At 38.6% G+C, this 22,781-nt stretch overlaps 1 protein-coding gene across 1 annotated transcript in view; it reads right to left on the reverse strand.

Moving 5' to 3' along the window:
• The window catches only part of SPATA7 (spermatogenesis associated 7), a 1,255,634-nt gene extending 1,241,990 nt beyond the window's left edge, over window positions 1-13,644 (reverse strand). Inside the window, exon 1 of the mRNA XM_044074096.1 lies at window positions 13,329-13,644. Coding sequence (XP_043930031.1) covers window positions 13,329-13,350 — 22 coding nt within the window. The 5' untranslated portion in view covers window positions 13,351-13,644. The remainder of the gene's footprint in view (window positions 1-13,328) is intronic.
• Between the last annotated feature and the right edge of the window lie 9,137 nt (window positions 13,645-22,781).

Genomic DNA, 22,781 nt, shown 5'->3' on the forward strand with positions numbered 1-22,781 from the left:
GCACTGATGGAGACATAGAGGGCTTCTGCAAGGAGGAAGGAATACTCTCAGATGCCAAAGTGGCAGAAAAAATTTCTTGCACTGACTCTGCAACACCACTGGTGCTGAAACAGGTGATGGGAAGAAATAACAGTGAAGGATGGTAGGGGCTCTTCCCGAACTACCCTGAGCACAAAAGGGGCATAAAAGACACTGCAGCAAAGCTGAACCTTTACAAAGGCAGACATCATCTGCTCCTAATCCACTGGAACAGTGAACATAAGGAAGCTTTAAGACCTCAGGGAGGATGTACAGGCAGGTCAAGGAGAAAGAAACCCTGAAAATTTCTTCTGTGAAGAACTGCCAGTTCTGCTTCTTGGTGCCGATTCAGTAGCGCCTGAAGATTCCTATCTGGAGGGATCTAGCAGAAGTGGCCATTCAAGGTGACCCTGGTCTTGACAGAGAAAGTGTGCAAAACTTTGGCTCAGAATAGTTTCTCCAGCATTGCAACAGCAACAGAATCCAACAACTTGTTTCTCTTCACATTTCTCTGTCTTGGAAATCTTAGCCAAAGATCTAGGTGTCTTTTGCATTGGACTTGTCTATCAGGGCCAACACAGAAGACAGCAAAATGTTTCAATACAAAACTTTTTCACCTGCCTGCAAGAATCACAGAGCTAACATTGTTATAAATAAAGCAATCACTCTGCAAATGGCCTACTTCCAAGCAAACCAGAAATAGACTTCATGTGGATGTCAGGGTAGGGGGGTTAAAGCTTATGGTCAAATTTCTTAAATGTTTTAGAAACTTGGTTTATGGTCTTTGTCCACAATTGCCCAGTGAACACAGGCAGTCACTCAAAAAGGAACAATCCAACCTCAAATCACAACACTAACAAAGCCAACAGTCACCAAGGATAAAAGCTGTTTAAACCACAAAGTATAGGGGAGGGGGATAGTGAAAGACAGAGAGTCAAAAGATCAAGATAACTGATCTCTGATCAAAAACAGCAGTCTTGAACACAAGATTCAAAAAAGGTGAACATTTATTTTATTGTTTTTGGATCAGATAACCCTCTATTGCTCTAGCTCAGCCTTGGAGATGTCAGTGCAATAATGGTGGCAACAAGATCTAGAATATCTCCTTAGGGCATGGGATTAGAGAGGGAGTAGAGTTTGGCAGGAGATTCACTACCATGAACACAGGTGCCAAAGGCAAAAGTCTAGTGCTATAGTGTCCAAACAGAACCAGACCAAATCCTAATCTTCTAAGCAGAAGAAAGCTCCTAAATCATCCATTTTATTATAGAAACCTCAGGCATTTGGCACCTCAGGGGAACAATGCTGTCTTTTCTACCAAAGTGACAATGTGACTGCAGAAAGTAGATATAACATGGGCTATCAGAGTACAGACTGCAAATATTTGGCTATGCTTTTGGTTAATATGCACAGTGCAATTCAGACTACAGGGAAATAAAGGCAAACTGGAAATCTACAAAACGTGAGAAAGCCACAAAAAGCACCAAATATATGAAAACATGTCAGTCTCAAGTAACCAGTAGGATTTGAGCTGCACGACTAAATACCACTTTTCATGTACAACTTTCCCAGAGTGACAGACAGTCATTTCCTTAAGCACCACAATATGATCTCAGCAGGATTAGAAGACATGACTTCAGCCATTTCATACACTGAAGGGAATGGTATGGCTGTGTATTTTCTCTAGATTTCCTTAATCTCTACTGTCCTAAGAAATAAGACAGTTCATCTCCTTTGCCACAAACATGTTTGTATAGTTTCCATTCTGTTGGGCCTAGGCCCATCATTTGTATCTCTTGCAGCATCAACTCCTTTACTTCCAAATTGTGCTTGTGGCCAGGTTATTTTACTGCTCTATATATAATCATCTGCTTATAATATTTAGGATCTTCACACAATAGCTGCTGAACCATAAGTTTAGGATTTAATAACGAGACTAAAGTTGCAGAAGAATATGACTGACTCAAGCTCCTGTAAAAAGAGCCAATGCATGGGTCTCCAATAATCCAAACATACTGAACCAGAAACTGCTTCCTCAACAGTGATTACATAAGACAGAATCTGATGATGAGGTGGTCAGTTTCCCTAGATGATCCCAGGTTTGGACAGTTTCTTCAAATCATGCATCAGACAGGGAATAGTCCCTCTGAAACTCTTCCACACAAAAGGTAGCTACAGAAAGCCAGCTGCTCTGTCCCACAACCCTCCCTTAATAGGCATCCTAGAGGCTGTCACTAGAACAATTTGGGAAAGCAAGGCCAGTGACACTATGAGCTCAAGAACACAGACTAGACCTTCAACCTATTTAGAGAGTGTTTGGCATGGGCAGAGACCTCCCAAACCAGATGTCACCATGCCAGTGATAGCCCTATACAGGAATACCATCACAAAAAGCCTCCATCCCCCAGGTGAGGAATCCAGGACTATGGACATATTTGGGAAGCAGACATGTTATAGCTCCAGAAGGACATGTCAGATGAATTACAAATTGTACAACAGTTGCCAGACAGCCCAGTGGGGGCTTGAACAACTATTTCCTCCAGTACACCTAAAATAAAAATACAGGGAAATGGTTATCAGAGTAGCAGAAGCTGGTACTACCATAAGATGGCACTCCTAGGTTCATAGGGCAATACTAAGCTGCTGACCCAGTGGACCACTGTTAGCCTAAACACATAATACAACACTGAATTTGCCAGAACATGAACCAATACCAGACCCCCAAAAGGATGAATTACTTTGGACTTAGTCAAATCTCACATCAATAAAGGCTTGGTGGGGAGAGTCCAGTGGTGTCCTTACAATTAAGTGCATCCTGGATGAATGGATGTGCAAAAAATCAGGGAGGCACTATGCTTTATATCCAAGACACTATTCCCTCACAGATTTTCTGTGACAAATATCATGCTAGGAGGTCCTAGTTGTATTGTGGTGGAAGTTCAGATCCCTTGAACAGGTGTTTAGTTTTGTAGATGTGAAGGAGGTTGCATAGGGCAGCATCCTTTGATGCTCTGTACATAGGAAGTGGTCTCTTCTCAAAAGTCAACAGAAAACATGATTGGTAGCACTTTGAGGTCAAGGACTATGGTCTCTTGAGCTAGGTCATTGTTTAGATATGTATGCATGAAAGGGGACATTATACTGTATAAACAAACTGATAAGGAAGGAGTACAGGGGATGAGGATTTCTTTGGATGTACACGATAACTCCCTGGTGATTGATCTAACTATATAAAAGGATTTAACTGCGGTAATATGTTGGTCAAAGGATAGCTTGTTGTCAAGGGGAGAGAACAATTTACTTATGGCGGCCAATTTTTAGGGTGTGTGTCATCTATGTGATAGGAGCATAAGTGCCTGAATTTACCAAAGGACATAATGTTGCATTTCTTATTATTTAAATATAATGCTGTGGTTAAACCACCACTTGTTAATGCATGTTAAACCCACCTTGCAAGTCCAGTAATTAGTTAGGGTCTTTATGGCAGCTTTCAGTTTGGACTTATCAGCAAACTTCAACCACAGGCCCTTGGAATCAGTTCTAGTGTCAGAGAAACAGATACCAAAGGAAGTGGTGGCCCCAGTACAGATCCCTGGGGTATTCAACTAGTAACTACTTTTGCTGGTTGGAATGTGTGCCTCCAACAGTAAGATTGGTTCCAACCCATCCAATGGGCAGTATTGTGGCTTACATTTATTTTAATTAGCATACTGATGCCAGAAAGTAGAATGGTATCAAAGGCTTTAGCCAAGCCCAAGGACTGAAGTGTGAGCTGATGTGCCAGAGTCGAATGCCTTGGTGACATAATTCAAAACTGTCAAACAGGTTTAGCAGGCAGGATATGCTTTTAACAACCCAGACTAGTTTGGATCCAAGTTTGAGGCCTGTCTTTTTGTTAATGAGTTTAATAATGATGCTCTCTACTGTCTTGCAGGTAAGGCTGGTGAGGTTTATGGGTCTATAGTTTTCAGGTTCATAGTAGGTTCCCCTTTGTCCTTTGTGTAGTGGAACAACTACAATAGTTATCCATCCCTCTGGCATGACTCTAGTGGACAGACTGTGATGGAATAGACTTAAAAAAAAATCAGCCAGACAATCTCTGGTGCTGACAAGACAGCCTGCCACAATAAGTGGGCCTATTGAGCTTGTGTTCATAGCCTTGTAGCGAGCAATTAGGATCTGCTCAGAGGTGATCAGCAGGTGGTATAGGGATACAAATGTGCTGCAGATAATTACGGGGAGATAGGGGACTAAAGTTTGAGTTGAATTTGTCCACCTGTATGTTGAATTTGTCCATCAATAAGTTGTCTATGTCCTCAGTCGATATGTGATTATTTTATTTTGTTTTAACCACAAAGCATTGCTGGACATTACTTCAGAGGTTCCTGACAAGACTTTGTGGTTATCCTTGGCATGGGTGACAGTTCTCACTTGCTTATGGAGGATCTGATTTTGTTTTCAAGTTCTTTGCCGATTGTTTTATTTTTCTCTAGCTGATGAAGTGTTAATTTTGCTTTTATAGGTTCCAAGTTTCTTCCTCTTATTGTAGAAGTTGGTTAATACTGGAGATTCACAGAATGAGAACATTCTTAAATTTGACAACAAATTTGTGCCTTATAGGAAATGAGACCTTAAAGCAAGCCTGGACGTGGGCATAGAACTTGCCAGAGAATTTGGCTGTATTGGCTGTATGATGTGGAGTCATTGGGGTAAGGTGGGTGCTTGGTATGACGTGAGACCTTTAAGATTAGTAGGGAGGGATTCTCAGATTATGGGGCCTAGCAGGGAGAAAGCATGGCTAGTGCACTGATGCTGAGTTAGGTAAAATTGAAGAAGCAGATCAGAGTGGTTAAGACTTAGACTGTAAATGGGGTGTCATCTAAATAGGTTGGAGGCAAGGGAAAAGACAGGAATGTTTTTTGAGGAGCTTATGCAGGCTGGCACATTGCTGGACAGGTATCAAATTGGCTTAAACATGATACAATAATGCCATTTCTAGCTGAGAGTAATGAAATGTTCACAGTTTGGATCGTGGAGGAGTTCTTCTTGGATGCTGCTGCAACCAGTGGAAGTCCATACTCAAGCTGTGCTAGTACAATGCCTTTGCCTATAGCATTCCTGGTTGATCTGGAGATAACAGGGTTAAGTTTTATAAGAGCAAAATAAGAAGGAATGTATTTTCTTCCTGGTGAAGTTGAAAATTTAGTTCAGGATCAAGCCACATGCCAAGATATTTGAAAGAGATGGCTTCATCAATGGGGTTGCCCTGATGGTTATGGATATGAAGAGATTGAGACTTATTCCACAATTTATGGGAGGTAAAACTAAACAAAGCTGTTTAGTACAGGTGTTCAAAATTAGCTTTGTTATGAAGTCATTCTATAAGAGAAAGGAAACCAGCTTTATAGTTGTTGCTGTATGACTGAGGTCATCCGATTTGAGTGAAATAAGACCATATCATTAGCATAAAGTAATAGAGGAAGATCAAGTGGTAGTTTCTTAATGAAAATGGTAAAAAGAAAGGGATCCAGAATGGAGCCCAAGCGACCCCTTTAATGAGAGGGGTGGAAACAGAGAGGATGTTTTGAGACTGGATGTTTTGAGACTGCAGTTAGAAGTACAGATTGAAAGATATTTTAATCCAGGGAGTTGTACCTGGGTCGATTCTAATTTCAGTTAAGTGCTATATCTGGGCCAATTCCAATTTTATTTAGGGAGGATATAAAATAATGTTATAGTCAACTAGACCAGAAGCTCTAGTGAGCTCATAAAGATGGCTCTAGTGAGGAGACCTTTGCTCATACCAGGAAGACGTTAGGAGTATTTCTACTGTACTGGACACTACCAGTCCAAAAGCCATGCTGATTTAAGAACAGCAGATGATACTGGGAGATATAATGGGTGAGCTGATGGTAAACTCCTTGAAAAATTACTTTACAAAGTATGGGAAGAATAGAGATAGGATGGAAGTCAGTAGCATGGGATGGGTTTAACCAATAGCAGTTTTCTATATATCAGGCATGAAGTTTTTTTTTTTAGATAAAGATTATAAATGTGACAAAGTTGGAGGGGGGAGGCTATGAAGTCCTTATACGGGAATAAGGACCATGAGAGAAGATAGTCAGGACCAACAAATGTATCAGTTATTATTTCAAGAAGTGGTACTGTGTGTTTGGCCTTGATTGCTTTGAAACGGAAAGTGGGAATAGAGGTTAGATGGAGTGGGGGGATTATTATTGGAATTGGGGAAGAATGGAAATGTGCTGAAGTAGAGGCTAAAATCACAGCAGGGAGATAAGAAGTAGTGGGTGTTAGCTGAATTAGTAGGGCCTGTCAGGCCACTGACCTTTTTTTTTAACAAGTTGAGAAGGAATGACTAATGCTTTTTCATAATGTCACTTCTGTCAGTTAATTGCCTCTTTAGCTGTAATCATACCTGGGTTGTTTTTCAAAGTATATCAGGCATTATCCCCGAAATTAAGGAAGTGTTTTAGTCCATCTGTGAGACAGGAGGCATTTGAGTCCATTTGCGAGACAGTTGTTTTTGGGATTTATGCAGCAGTGTGACTTTAGGGAAGAAAGAGTCCTAGTGGTAAGTTGTTGAGAACCAGGTCCAATATTTTTGAATCCCTAACTAGGGATTTATGCAGCAGCGTGACTTTAGGGAAGAAAGAGTCTTAGTGGTAAGTTGTTGAGAACCAGGTCCAATATTTTTGAATCCCTAACTAGGGTTTGGGCCAGCTGGTCTAGTCCACGATCTTTTTGCATACTTATAGTGATATAGTTTCCCCAATTAATGGACCTCACCATCTTAAATATTCTTTTTCTGAAGAACCCCTTAACATGGCCACTATGCAGTCCATCCATCAATATATACCGAAAAGGAGATAACTGGTACCAAACATCTTGTAGGTCCAATAAGCCAAAAATGGACTGCCAAGAAATTGAGCAAGATTTTATGCTTCCACTATGGGGTCAGTCACTACCAGTTATGGGTCCTTCCTTTAGGACTTGCCTCAGCTCAAACTGTATTCAATAAATGCACGTCTTTTGCTGCAGCACATCTCAGTTTGCTGGTACTCATAATCTTCCTTTATCTGGCCAAATGGATTCTGGTCACTCGGATACCTGATGCTCTTACTCATTAGGAGGAGCTTCTGTGCTAACTGCATTCATCCCTCATTGCGATAATCAACCTCACAAAATCTCACTCCGTTCTATCAGATTCTTACAGTCATTACACACTCCCAGAACATGATAAGTTGGGTACTGTAGTCAATGACAGGTTCCTGTTCCTACAGTCTCTGTTAAAGTTTTTCCAAACAGTGCTTGCAGTGACTTGTTTTAAGTCTTTGGGTTTAATGGCAGAGTTAGTTTTAATGGTAACTCATGTCATATTCCATACAAGCATTCTCCAGTGGACCTTCTAGATTCAGCGGTCTCTACATTTTTACACATCTTTTCACCCAGTACGGATACCACACATGTGCTGTTCATATCAGGCATATCAATTGGATCCAGAAAATATTCTCATAGGTCCCCCCCAAACTCCACACATTTCCAGTAACAGTTATTCTGGATGCAGCTGCCCTGCCATTGGGGACTGGGGTAGTACATTTTTACTAGAGTCCAGGAAGCCTGGACACCCTAGAAGTCTTGTTTATGCATTAAAAGTCTTACGGATGAGAACAGTACTTCTGCCCATTCTAACCTTTCAGAATTCCCTTCTAAAATGAGATACTTCCATTAACTCAGACTGTTTGCAGTCTGGAACATTAACGAATAAGGCAAATACAGTCTTACCCTTTTTGTTGCGGGATCACGTGGGTGTGGCAGGGGGTGCAAAAAGGTGCATCCCCTCTATGGGTCTGTAGTGTGCAACCAGTTTAGCTTTCCACCCAACACCAAATAGGCTGACTATTCTTACCTAATCCAACCTCCTGAAAATCAAGCAAAAGATGCACTACCTCAGCTGTGGCCATTTTCACTTTGCACCATTTGCTCTGATGAAGTAGTTTTATATGTAAACACACACTTTATATATACATATATAAAATATTACACAGGGAGAACACGCACGATACCAGATAACTCAAGGCCAAATTGATTGTCAAATCTCCTTTCTGACAGATTTTCTTTTTCTTCAGCCTTTCTGACCAATGAACCATAAGATTTTGAATTTCTAGGCCACTGCTGTCTCAATCTTGTGAGAAGTCTCAAATGAACCTTTATAATCTAAAGTTTACTCAAGTTCTATGTTTTTAAGACAGGATAGTTTCCATCACCTCTGCCCAATGACCACCCATCCAGAAGTCAAACCATGACCAATGTGCTGAAGTTTGGTCACAGCTTAATCCTTCTGCAAAGCAAGTATGGAACAATGCAACAACTACAGCTCATGCTGCACATTATACATTCCAGATCAGTGGCATTGATGCACATGGTACACTTCAGTGATCATTTGTTACAGCAAGTGATGTAACAAAGCATTTAATCCTAGTTAAATAATTTGATAATTATTAACATAATATACACTGACAGCAAAGCATATTACAAAATGTAGATACATCCATTCACAACTTTAAAAGGATGCCACAGCAGACCAAATTTCATCTTGGTAAGTGGATAGCTCATCTAGTTTCCAAAAATCAGACTACTAGCTTAGCATCTTACTAAAGCCAATAGGCTATTAAATCTGCAACTGGAATTCTAGGAACATGACTACCTTCCAAAGTACCAAACTTCAGCTGAATCAAAATCACCACAACAATACTTGCAGCTGGACCCCCGCCCCTCAACCACATAGCCTGACCTAGAGATTGCAGTAAAAAGTAGACATCATGTTAGTCCAGTGCCAAAAACACTAGCACACAGACGTTTTGTAATGCATTTTATTTGATAAGTGCAGATTTTGCTACAGCCAGCACCAACACAGCTCTACTTCTGGAGTATTAACAGCTTAATAGTTCTGGGAAAAATTAATGTCCTCTAAATTTTACAATAACCACATAGAGAGAACACAATCTTCTCTGTGTACTAATTTTCTTCTTCCAAAGATTATACAGTGCAGTATATTTCCCCAACCAAAGATCCACTCATGCCTCAACATATGCAACTTGACTCATCCAAATAACTACTCACTCTTCCCACATTTGGTTTACCCTTGTGAATGTCAGCGTGCCAAAGGCTTAGAACAATAGCCAAGGAGGTATCTAAATCTACATCCACATAACCAATCTCTGCATGTAGAAATCAAAACAATGAGTCAGCAGTCACGTCTATCTCAATCTCCACATTCCTGTAAGAAAAAAAAAAAAATGAAAGGTACTCAGTTGAATTTAAGTGGCCAGTTGTGACTGTTAAGGTAACGAGCAGAGACTCTGCTTCTCTGTAAAGCCTAGAAAATGTCAGGACAATTTCACAACTGTCAGCAACAAGGAAATCTGTCAACCAAGAAAATAATATGCCTGGTTTGGAGATGACACATACAGGCTTTGTGGTGAAGCTCCTGCCATCTCAATATGGGCTGTCTTAAGGCTATGAAAGTTGTCCAGTAACAAGGACCTTAATCCTCTACATCCACTACAGAGAGAGACACAGACAGACCAGATACTGAAACATGAGCTAGCTGTAAAAACGTGCAGTTGCTCAAGAGATATTTACTGTTGTAAGGACCAGCTTATTGGGCAACAGTATGATGTGCTGCTATATGAAAATGAAAACATGTCCAGATGATGACAATGTCATGCAATAATATAAAATCTGGTGAACTACAAAGGGGAAAGTGACTCCAACCATCTGAGCAGCTTAACTCAGTAAGGACTTGGCCCCCTAGTGCAGTCTTGTCATCATCTAATTAAGGGGAAAAAGTGCTGTGTAACTCTTATTAGAAGAAGAAGAGATCATGTACAGACATGAAACTGATGAAACTGGTTCAAGTCAAAAGTGGATGCAACCTGTAGAGACTTGCCTGGCCATGGTCTGCATTGCCAAATACAAAAGATAGCTGCCATATGGCAGTAGAAGACTAGTGGATACCTGAGTTTTCTGCTGGTATACAAACTAATTTTGAAAGCTGTTTTAAGATCAGAAAATGGCACAATGGCTAGGAGAAAAAAACATGTCCAAACAATGAGGACAGTTTGGTCACTGAAATGATAATTATTTGTAGAGGACATAGTCTGGGAGGACGTACTGTGGTATGTTACTATAAACTTGTCAGACAAAGTAATTTTGGCATTAAGGCCATTAGGAAGGTCAGGTAAAAACATTCAGAAAAATGTCAAAACCAGCCACTGAACAAGGTACTCAGTACTCACAGTGTAAAAAGGTCCGTGTACAACAAAGCAAAACAAGTGGTACGCCAGGCAGAAGAAATAATAATCCAAACGAACAGGTTTACTTCACGGTTTAATGGTTCACAACAGAGTAAGAGCTTTCACGTTGGTCAACAACGCTTCATCAGACTTCAATAGCTAAAAACATTTCCCAACATTTAAATAGTGACTTCAATTATCCCATTAATTAACCACTCAACATTTAAAGACGCCATGAAGTAACATTTGATGTATAGTGCAAACTCCATATAAGAAATACAATGCAATATAAAATGTATATGATAATAACATATATATAACAGCATATAACAACAATAATTCATTATATCTAAATTTAAGTCATGTATCATAAGAATTTTTTTGTTTTGTTTTTTATACTTTTTATACTTAAGAATAAAAGAATTTTTATATGTATCAATAAATTTTATTCTTATGATACATGACTTAAATTTAGATATAATGAATTATTGTTGTTATATGCTGTTATATATATGTTATTATCATATACATTTTATATTCATTTTATATTGCATTGTATTTGTCATATGGAGTTTGCACTATACATCAAATTTTACTTCATGGCGTCTTTAAATGTTGAGTGGTTAATTAATGGGATAATTGAAATCACTATTTAAATGTTGGGAAATGTTTTTAGCTATTGAAGTCTGATGAAGCGTTGTTGACCAACGTGAAAGCGCTTACTCTGTTGTGAACCATTAAACCGTGAAGTAAACCTGTTCGTTTGGATTATTATTTCTTCTGCCTGGCGTACCACTTGTTTTGCTTTGTTGTACACAGATAAAAACATTGCCCAATAAAACGAAATGAGAAAGTCTAATAAATAATGCTGCAGCCAGGAAGCAGGTCCTCTGGAAGCTGTAAATCTAATCCCCAGAACAGGAAATTTGGTAATTTGGAAAGGAAGAGAAGTTCAAAAGCTGTAAATATTGTCTGCCTGTTTTAAGGATAGTAAGGCAGCTGTCCAAGAGGAACAATGTTTTCTGAAGCACAAGGGACAGGAACTGAATCATTTATGTATTGTTGCTTAGGTTATATGATATATAGCAATATATGTGAAGTATAATGGTTACTAATGTTAATTTGTTAATACAGTTTGATTACTTTTGTATAAGTGTACATTTGCCTGTCACGAGTAATAATTCAATAAAGGTGTTTAAAAAAATGATTTCTTAAGCACATTTAGCAACCAGCAACACTGCTAATGGGGGAAAAGACTGCCTGGATTGTAGAAAAGATTCTGCCTGTGTGAGAACAGGTATACACCAGGGGAAACAGTGTAGCAAATGTAATCATTGGTAATACTTTTACCAGCCAAGTAAGCTGATCCGAAGACGCTTCACTCACATCATCAGTGAAAGAACAGCAGTACCAGATAACAGATAATCTCTTTTGAGAAACAAGGCATTACAATTTAAGCATAATCCATAAAAACAGATGTGTGCACATAATATTGATTAGAAATGTTGAGCAAAAGAAATCAAAGCAGACTATGACAACTTAATACTGGGAAAACTAACAAGTGAAACTTTCCTAGACTTAAGAAGAACAGAAATACAAGTATTCCCAGTTGTAGAAGAGTAGGGAAAGCCAAGCCAGAGAATTGGAGTGCTTATGCCCTAAAATATTTTAGACAGAATATTAGCAAATTAGTTACACCTGAACACATACCTCTCATCTGCACCACATTTAGCAGAATAATCTGATTTTAACTTTTAAATCTGGATCCACTCCTCTGCCCCATTTTGATACAAGACAGCTCTTCTCTTTCACTGAATCGACTGTACAACCAATGAGAGAAACTTCCTAGGGCTTGTCTTTTTAAATAACAGTTACAATGTAGCATCAAAGATGTTGCTGTGTGCCTGTGACAACTGAGCAGTGTATTTTGGATATAGGAACTACTTATTAACTCAATCTGTGTGTCTGCTCAGTGTTTGCCTATCAACTGTCCCTATTCTGCAGAGTACATCTTATTTTACCTAATTTTTCTCCTGTCTCTTTTTACAGTCTTTATTTTCTGGTAAACCAGTACAACTCAATAATTTTCCCTCACATAAAACAATAATCTACTCATTATAGAATTTATAATAAAACCAAGGTTGAAATACTACAGAATATCTCACATTTCTAAATGTTCTCCTAGTTAAACAATTAACAGTTCCACAATATCCTTTTGTTTATTAATTTACAAAGCAAGCTTGTTATCTAAATCTGCAACACAGAACTGTACCATGTCTCACAGAATACAAAAAAAAAAATTCTGGCTTAGTTTGCCAAAAATAATGGCAATGTCTTTTGGCGTTTCCCGGTTAGGGGTCGCCACAGTGGATCACCGGTCCGTAGATCGACTTGGCAGTGGTGTTTTTAGAGTGTCCAGTAGTCAGCCCGGCCGGCACCCAACCTTCATAGAAGGCACGCACATACCTACCTGCATGTCACTCGATCGCAAGAGGACATGCAGATTCCGCACAGAAAGCGCTCCAGCCGAGAATCGATTCGCACCGGAGAACCTCTTGCTGTGAGAAGACAACGCTAACTGCTTCACTGCTGTGCACGTAAAGTTGGCCTGGAAAATAATGCCCAAAATAATTCTGAAAGAACACAAATACATTCTCTGGCCGGTTTTGTTGAGGAACATTAACCCCCAGATGTGCAGTAGCAGGCCCCGCCTGACACCCAAGATCACGGCAACGTCACTAAGCACCTCCTCATGGGGGAGGGGGGGTTAAACTCTTTTGCCAAGCTGGTACTCTGCGCCCTACAAACTGCAAGTACTTTGATAAACCAAAATATGCTTAACTCTTTAATACCGGCATATCCGCTGTTTTTTCGTGAAATGTTCATATCATAATCCGGCATTACTTCGATCTTCCCGAATGTCACCATCTCACAATATGATAACATAATAACAATGCAGCCTAAAGGTGCTGTATAAAATTATCAGAAGCTTACCTTTCCTCCTACTGCCCTCCATTACGTTTGGTCTCACACCAGTGCTCTTTTCCCGTGCCTGTGGCCGACGGCATGTTATACCATCAACTGGTCCCGCAAAGTCGACCCTACCATCCCCCTGGAAGCTACCTCGGTTAACGGTAACAGCAGCTAAGAACACCTCTATAACGGTACCCGAACGTCTCCAAGGTGGTTGCTACACAAGGGACGTCAGCACGTTTTAACGTAACTGGTACAGGCAAGATGGAGTGTCTATTTTAGTTTTTAAGTACCAAGCAGAGAAAGAGAACGGAACATATTGAGGAACTTTGTCCAAGGTCCTGAAAATTAGACAGTCTGAAACGTTGCTGTGTGTGCGTGGGAGTGGGGACGGCGTGCCAGCCTCAGTCTCAACCTCTTAGCGTAAGAAATCTGGAAAATCATTGGGTGACAAAGGGCTAAACATAGGAACAGATTTTAAATAGTGTCCTCATAAACTTAGTTGGCTAGAGTAACAGATTTTTGTATTGGCATGCATGCATTTTCTGAAGGATATCAAGTGTGGAACTCAAATGTGTGTCATTATTTGGTGACTTCAGTCCTCAGTGATTTGCCAGAAAAGCAGAAATGCTGTGAGGAACTGACAAAAAAAAGGCAAAATTCTGAACACTATAAAATCTGTGCAGTTGAGAGGCAAGATGGTTCCGGTCCCTCAGAATTTTTTTTTTATTTTCTGCTAAAAATCATTGAAAATTACACACAGCCAATAATAATACTAACATTAGAGATTCATATCTCTTGCACAGCAAAATGCATGCTAATACAAAACTTGTTCTATATACATTTTTTTTAATTAGGGTAGATAAATATTTAAAAAATGTCTGCGATTTTGTGTCTTTGTGACCCCCCCCCCCCGATTATTTTTGTCTTTGCTCAGAATTCTTGAGCAAAGAGGGTGAAAGGCATGCACTGAGGTACAGTGTGCTAGGGGGTCAGCCTCTTGTCAGTCATGAAGTGTTGCCAACTCTTCAGCTTCTTCTCATCATCTGAGACCACATCAGGGATCAGATATGCATTTGTATGTGGTTAAGAAGTGATTAACATTGGGGTGGTTATTCTTAAGACAGGACTCTGAGATGGCAGCAATATCAGGATAGTGGTTAGGGAGGAATGCACTGATCTGGTTTAATTTTGTTTCTGATCTTTTGGCATTAAATAGGGTGCATAAGAGTGTGCTTCAGCTGTGTGGAGGTGTGGACTATTGAGTTGTGATGCTGGGCTGAGGGCCAGGGTTAGATTTGATATTAGCCATGATTAGCAGTACAAAGATGATGACGGTAAATGTGAACAGGTATTTTATTACATTGGTTTGATTAAACTTCCAGGAGCAGAAAACAGTTGAATTTTAATCACATACTGCTTGTATTTGGGGAAGAAGCTACATGGCTTTTAAGTGTGTGGAGAAGGGTTTGGTAAGATGTAAGTCATGTTGATGCTGTACAGTGGAATAACATATAGGCCAGCATACATGAGTCCAGGATAAGAGTATGTGTTACAATTTTTCTGAAGTGGAAAAAAAGTTAAAGAATTGTGGGCTTTTGTATGCATTTTTCTAGTGATTACCTTTGTTGTAAAGTTGAAGTAGCTGTCACTTTAAGCTAGGATGCTTCTTTTTGGGAAAGTGGGAAGGGAGCAAACTGTATACATTTGTTAGCTGAAGGATGAAAGGAGAGTTAAAAGGTAGAATAGGAATGAAGTGGGCCATACCCCCAATGACAGCAGGATCCAGTCTGCCTACACATGCACAGATTTTTTTGCCAAGTTGTTAGTGAGTGAAGAAGGCAAGTAAAACTTATTCAATACTTTAATTGTCACAGTCTTGCTGACATAATTGTACACAAAGGCTCTGACAAAGGGGATACAACAAAAAGAAAGTCTGTTGATTAAACGCCAGGAGCAGAACTAAAGAGTTGCAGCAGTAGCTAACAGAATGATGGGATGTGGTTCTGGCTTTATGGAGAACCAAGACAAAGTCCTATGACCCAAATGACTCAGAACTCATTAATGACCTTGGTGCTGGAGGAGCTGGCCAGCAGGTGGGACTCAGAAGTACATACCTGCTGTCAAATTATCAGGTCCTTTCTCAAGTCAAACTGCTTTATTTCTTCTAGCAAAATATTTCAGTACTTTAGTATTTTAATTATTTATGTTTTTTTTTTAATCTGGTACCCTTTACAAACATGAAACATAGTATTTGAGAAACTAACTGTCTGATCCTGGAGGTGGCATGGTACACAGCACTGGTGAAACCTGTTTGAGGCCAGGTGAACACCAAATGCACAGAGCCAAGACATGCCCCTGGTTCTGCAAAACAGCTGCTTGATCTGTAGTCAGGTTTTTGGTGAATGTGTAGAAGTATGCATTTGTGTTTAGGCCGGTACTGAAAAGTTCACTAGGGTGGCATCTGGCATCCAAGACCTAGAAGGGAAGTTAAGGATGCAAGACAAAACACATCTCCTGGCTCTTCCTAGTATATGGACCATGGTTCTGGACTCCCATGCCACTTCTGAATACTAGTGAACAAAGGGGGAAATTAATGGCTCATTAGAAGAATAAAGGAATAGAAAAAAAGAACATTATAATGATATTAGGTGGATACAATCTAGAAGGAAGCAGATTATTTTCTCACTCTCTTAGACCTCACTCAGACCACATATTGAATGCTATGTGCAGTTCTGGAGATCATACAAGAACACAAGAAGTGAGACAACAGTCTGCTGGAAAGAGCCTAGGCAAAGTCCAACAGAAGAGTATATAGGGTGGAAAGAAAATGTATTACCAGCTATGAGTAAAGCTGGAGATAGTCTCACTACTGACAAGAAATGATAGGTGGAATGATAAAAGTACACAAGATTATGTTGAAAAGTAAAGTGGTCATCTTAATTTTTATTTATTTAATTATTTAACATTTGTTTACTAGGAGTGTCCAACTGGATGAGAAACCCATTTTTAGTGGAAGCCCGGGGAGAAGAGCCTCACGTACATCACAAAGTACATAGTATATACTATCACATTTCAACATAATTTGAAAAATTCACACACACACACACACACACACACACACACACACACACACACACACACACACACACACACACACAAATAATCCACAAAGAACTTCATCACAGTACAGAAGGAAAAAGATGCTTTATAACATTGTTCAAAAGTTCATGCAACATTGTTCAAAAAGAAGTCTTGAATAAGAAGGGCAAGGAAAGAGGAGGGTACACTGGTAGATGATTGTAGAATGAGATACTCCTTGGATTAAAAGTACCTCTTCATAGAGAGGATTGTATATGCATGGAATCAACTAAGAGAATGGGTAATGGAAAAGAAATCCATTGAGACATACAAGAGTGCAATAGACAGGTACAGAAGGGGTTAAGGGTGAAGGGAGGGATGACAGAATATTAAATGCAGTTTGTTTTTAGTTAATGTAGGCAGACTGTTGTTGTCCAGGTGCTCATCATTATCATCAAATTCATTTTTCCCATTCTGTACACGGGGTTACGGTTTCACAACAACTGTCACTATCTCTCTTGATTCAGTGCCACTCTTTTACCTTTGATGGTTATGCCTGACTATCACAGATCTTCTCTCACACAGTCCATCCATCTCTTTGCTGTATGCTCCTGATTCCTTTTTCATCCTTCCTGCCTTTCAAATCTTCTTCAACAGATTGTCTTCTGCTTTCCTGCACATGTGTCTGGACTACTATAATCTGTTCTCTTTTACATTCTCTGCATTTGGGGCTACTTTGACTTCTGCTTTGATATTCTCATTTCTTCATCTGTCCTACAGTGTGCATCCTACCATCTATCTATGGCACTTCACCTCCATTACTTCTAGCTTCCTCAACTGCTCTGCTTTCACTGCCCATGTTTCTGTTCCATATAGCAGTACTGATAGCACCACTGTTTTCTACAGTTTACTTTTCAGCTTAAATAAAAAAAAAATGGCCAACCCGAAGGATAGACAGCACTCCAAACACTAAAAACAAAAAAAAAAAACAGTCAAAATAAGCAAGGAGAAAAAAACATGAAAACTTCTAGTCATTCAAGAAGCTCAAATGAACTGACCCCCTAGGTATATTGTTTTTCATAAACTTAGAATGGTTACTGTTAAAAGGCAAATAGCTATTAGAAAAAGTTCCCTTTCCAAAAATACTATCAAAACCATTGTTATCCATATTCCAGGTTAAGTTAACAAGTAAGAAGGAAATATTAAGTCCCAGATTTCCAAAACTAAATTAAATGTACTATTATTCAAATTATTCAAAAATTCACAAAAATTACATTTTTTTAACAATAAAAATATATCTTCTATAAAATGCTTGTAAAATAAAAGAAATTTATATTCAGAAATTCTAGTAAGAATTTCTCTTTCCCACCAGCCCAGGACTAAACTGGCCTAGACAGGAGCTACAGTAGCCCCCATAACTATGCCCTTAACTTGTTAAAAAAATTATTAGTCAATAAAATCTCAAATAACAGACAATACAAAGTCACACTTTGTTGGCCTACAGATGTATACTTATTAAGGAACAACTTAAATTCAACTCCTACAGTGTCAGGTATGGAAGTGAATAATGCTACAACAATCAACAGTAACCATATAACAGTTAGTAGCAGGTTCCAAACCTGCTAAACTAAACACTCTAATACTATTCAAAAAGTCCCAGGAATCCTGAATGTAGGAAGGCAGTTGTATTAAAAGATTTAACACAGAATCAAGGTAACATCTTCTGTTATTAACTTGTTCTTGTTTTTTTGTTGAATGAACACCCCACAATTGGAGTTTTGTTTGGTATCCCAAAAATACACAAGAATCCCACTGACCCTCCTTTTCAACCAATAGTTTCAGCCCCAGGAAATGTTATTGAAGGCATTTCTGTTTATCTCGATTGCTTGTGATGCATCCTGATCTAAAGCCAAACTGCTCATCTCCCATCTTACTTTTTATTACTCTGCATATTCATTTATCAGTCACCCTCTCCAGAACTTTAGGAGTTTGATATCTCTAAACTGCCGACAGTTCCAAATGTCCCCTTTGTTCTTGAACACTGGCAGTAGTATGCTCATTCTCCAGTCATCTGGGGTGCACCTTTCTGTCCATACTACTACGAGTGCCCTCGGGAGCTATTTCTCCCCTAACTCATTCAATATCTTGATCATATCTGCAGTGACCTCATCTGAGCCTGCTGCTTTTCCTTTCTTCGCTTTTCTTAGTAACCTTGTTCCATAACAAAATAAAATATAACACTAAAAATAGTGCCCAAAAAGGGCGGAGTACAATACAGATTGAGAAGTCATCATACAGCAATAAACACTCAAGTACAGGGAATATGTAAAATTTAGGTCACAATGCAGAGATATTTGAAAATGGAACAGTAGCAGTATAAACTTAGAATATGATCCTAGGGCAGTCCTTGTGAAAAATACTACAGTAAAACAACATTACAATTTAATGTATAAATGGTTAGAACACTAGCTCATTTGTTTGCAGATAAGTGATCCTTTGAAGGCAGTAAATGATCAATCTGGCTCTAAATTGAAGAAAGGATGGTGCACTACTAAGAGCCATGCACTACTAATAACCAATGGAAGTGAGTAACAGACTTTTAACTCTGACCAGGCAAAGGCTTTGGTGAAGCATTCAAGAGAGCAGGAAGGGGAGTTAAGGCAGAAAGGGTTTTCATTGCTGAAGAGAGGGTGAGTGGAGAATTTAACCCTTCCCACAGGTACCCAGTCTGATCACATTGCCTTAATACTGGCTCCTAACCTTTGGGATTCACTTCCATCATCTATTAAAAATTTAAAAAGTACTGTTATATGTCACCTTACTAAAACTGATACTAGTAAACACACATTAAAAATCACCCAGATAAACTTCACACACCACTGGACTCTATGTCTGAACTTCCAGAACCTCCACACTTTTCACATTTCTTTTTACTTAAGCCATCATAAACCTGCTACAACATTCATTCTCCACACAATCCCTTTGACTTTATTCCTCCTCTTTATGAATCTTCTCTCCACTGATACTTTCACCAATATTCCCTAAATATTGTCTTTTTTTCAGCTTTTCACGGTTAGGGGTCGCCACAGCGGAACTCCGGTCCGCTAATGATTGGCAGTCGATTTTTTTACAGGTGCCGAGGTGCCAGCTTGACGTCCAATCTTCAACAAAGGCACGCCCATTCTACGCATGTCTTTATATTCCCTAAATGAATAAAGTCCAAATTCACAGCAGTTTCTTCTTAAACATATTTTTTTAGACAATAACATTTGACTGCATCAGGATGACTCACAATTAAACTGTATTTAATTAAGTATTGTAATGTTTTCTTAGCTTGAATTTTTAAATATGTGTGAATTTCTCTCTAATATTTCAATCTTTACACCCAAGACGGGTCTGAAAAATCTCTACTGGGATCAGTTCCCTACCTGGTAAACAAATTTAAACAAACAAACAAACAAACAAACAAACAAACAATCAGTTTGTAATCTGATGAACAGGCTTTTATGCTGATTTTCCATGCAGATAGGTTTACTTTAACCAGAGAGCTATAGTACTATTTCAACAGCAGAGGACTTCACCATAAATCTGCTAGAAAACTTATAATTTGATATAATTAATAGTAGCTCCTACAATTAGTTCATAGTGAAAATTCATATTCTGATATAGATATAAGAGCACCTTCTGTAATGTTAGGTTTAGCCTGAGGATGTGATAAATAGTATACCTTGTGGCATGACCCAAACAATTGTGTAAGTTTGACAGAGATTGCACAGATGTGGGAGCAGAAGATCTATTGCTGACAAATACAAAAACCTGTGTGCTTGTAACAGTGGACTATACTTAACTGTTGTCCAAGGAAAGATCTGACTGGCTGGCTGCATACAAGATATCATATGAGCATAAAAAACATGACAAACAGGCAGACAGAGTTCGAAAGATATTTAATACAAATAATAAAAGGTGAGTGCTTTCATCCACTTGAATAAACTTCCTCAGACAACTAAAATTAATAATTTGACCCATTATATACTCTCTGCAAATCACATGATATGGTCAATGTTTAAAATTTAAAGCTTAATAATATTATTTACAATAAAAACTAAGCAAGTAACCAAAATATTAACAAATTCATAGAATTGTATATAAAGTATAAATATAAATAAAAATAAAGAGAAATGCATAAACTCCATTCAAATCGTTTTTCATATGCCTTCATTTTCAACAAACTATTAATACTAATAACTTCATTTAAAGCAGACAAGATAGAGGCATTTAAAAAAATCTGCCACCATAATTCCCTTTTTTCCAAAACAATCGACCAAGGACCACCCCTGGGATGGTGTTCAACTTGTTCCAGTATGGAAAACCCAAAACTATGATGGTTATACTTTTCCAAATGTTTATAAAGTGCATTAGTGGGCTTCTGTTTTTTTTTTATTTCATAACATCATCTTCTTTCGGCTTTTCCCGTTATGGGTCGCCACAGCAGATCACGTGTTTCCATTTCTTCCTGTATTTATTGGTGTCTGCATGAAATGATTTGGCAAAGTTTTACGCCGGATGCCCTTCCTGATGCAACCCTCCCCATTTATCCAGGCTTGGGACCGGCACAAAGAAATGTACTGGCTTGTGCATCCCTAGTGGCTGGGTTGTTTTTTTATTTCATAACAATGCTCATAAATGCACTGTTTTAATTTACGCTTCATTTTGCCCATGTAAAATGCTGGGCATTGTTTATAAAGGGCAGTATAAACAATGCCTTGAGTGTGACAATTATAGTGTCCCTTGAGTCTAATAGTCCTATTATTTGCTTTAATGTCATCTGCTTGCCAAATCATATGACACTGTGCACAAGCACCACACCTCATCATTTTACCTAGAATATCACTTTTACTATTCGACATTGTGTCAAAATAGTTTTTAAATGATCTCCCGCATTTGTAAACAATTTTAGGGTGTGCTCCAAGTTTTTCATACACATCTTTATTATGAGACACTAATTCCCAGTTCTTAAATATAATGGCAGTGATCTGCTCACTGTCTGAATTGTATGCAGTAACAAAGAAAGAATGACCAGGGTCTTTCATATTTTCCATATGAGTAGACAACTGTCCAGAATTAGAGTCATTAAATGGGACAGATTATGTTACTTAACAGCCAAAGTAGTAAGTGAATCTGAGGCTCGTTGTATAGAGCCTAACAAGGGCACATAAAACCAAGATTTCCTCTTGGTGGTAACATAACAGATGTAACTGAAGCTTTAGGATATCCTCTATTGAGGAACATATTTTTCAGATTGTTACATTCCTCAAGAAATTCATCCAACTGGGAAATCATCCTGGCCACTTTTACCATTTGCAATTTACCAACCGCTTGCTTCTGGTGGTAAAGGTGACTGTTGCTAAAATGTAACAGACTGTTGGAATAGGATGATTTCCTGTAAATTTTCGATGAAATGACTTGTTCAGAAGGATGTATAGTAAGAAGAACATCAAGGTAATGAATAGATTCATATCCAGTAGTATGAGTAATTTATTCTCCCAAGCTTCCATAAGCACATTAGCAAAAAGGGAGGCACAAACAGCTCCCATAGCCACACCCAAGGTCTGTTTGAAAATATTGGCCCTGAAAATAAATGTCATTATTAACCAAAACTATCTCCATGAGAGTGGTTAAGGTATTAGTAAAGGTTTGGTCAAGCTTAAAATAAAATGACAAATATTCCTCAAACCACTCTTGCACTATATTGTGTGGTATGCAGCTGAATACGTCTTTCAAATCAATTGTTATAAAAATTAGATGAAGTGTCACGTCTAAATCATTATATTTTGTTAGAATGTCCCAGGAGTCTCTGCAAAGATAAGGAATGGCCATTACATAATCTTTAAGAAGACAGTCGATCGGTTTGGTTATAGAATAAGTTTTTGAATTGCCAGCATCAGTGATCAGTCTAAAAGGAGAGTCATACAGGTTCTTATGGATTTTTGGCACACTGAATACATAAGGTATTCTTGGAAATTCAGTGTGCATAAATTTGTACTGTTCAGGAGTTATTTGGCCCTGAATTAGCATATCATACAATACATCAACTTTGTGATATGCTATATTAATCTCATTACGAGAGGCTTCATCATAAGAACCATCATATAATATATTCAGTAGTCATTGTTCATAATCCAGTTGATCCATAATTACCAAGCCTCTCCCTTATTGGGTTGCTTTACTCTCAAGTTAGCAGTCACAATAAATTAATTCAGTAATGACCATTGAGCGTGATCCAAATTAATAATTTATATCATTTTGATTTTTTAAAAGATGTCAAATACCGAGTTCGCAAATGTTTTTGAATATATCCAAAATAGGATGCAATTCTGGGTTCATAGTACTAGG

Source organism: Protopterus annectens, chromosome 6.part0, assembly GCF_019279795.1.
Source record: "Protopterus annectens isolate FY-2018-M chromosome 6.part0, PAN1.0, whole genome shotgun sequence".
Classification (NCBI taxonomy): Eukaryota; Metazoa; Chordata; order Ceratodontiformes; family Protopteridae; genus Protopterus; species Protopterus annectens.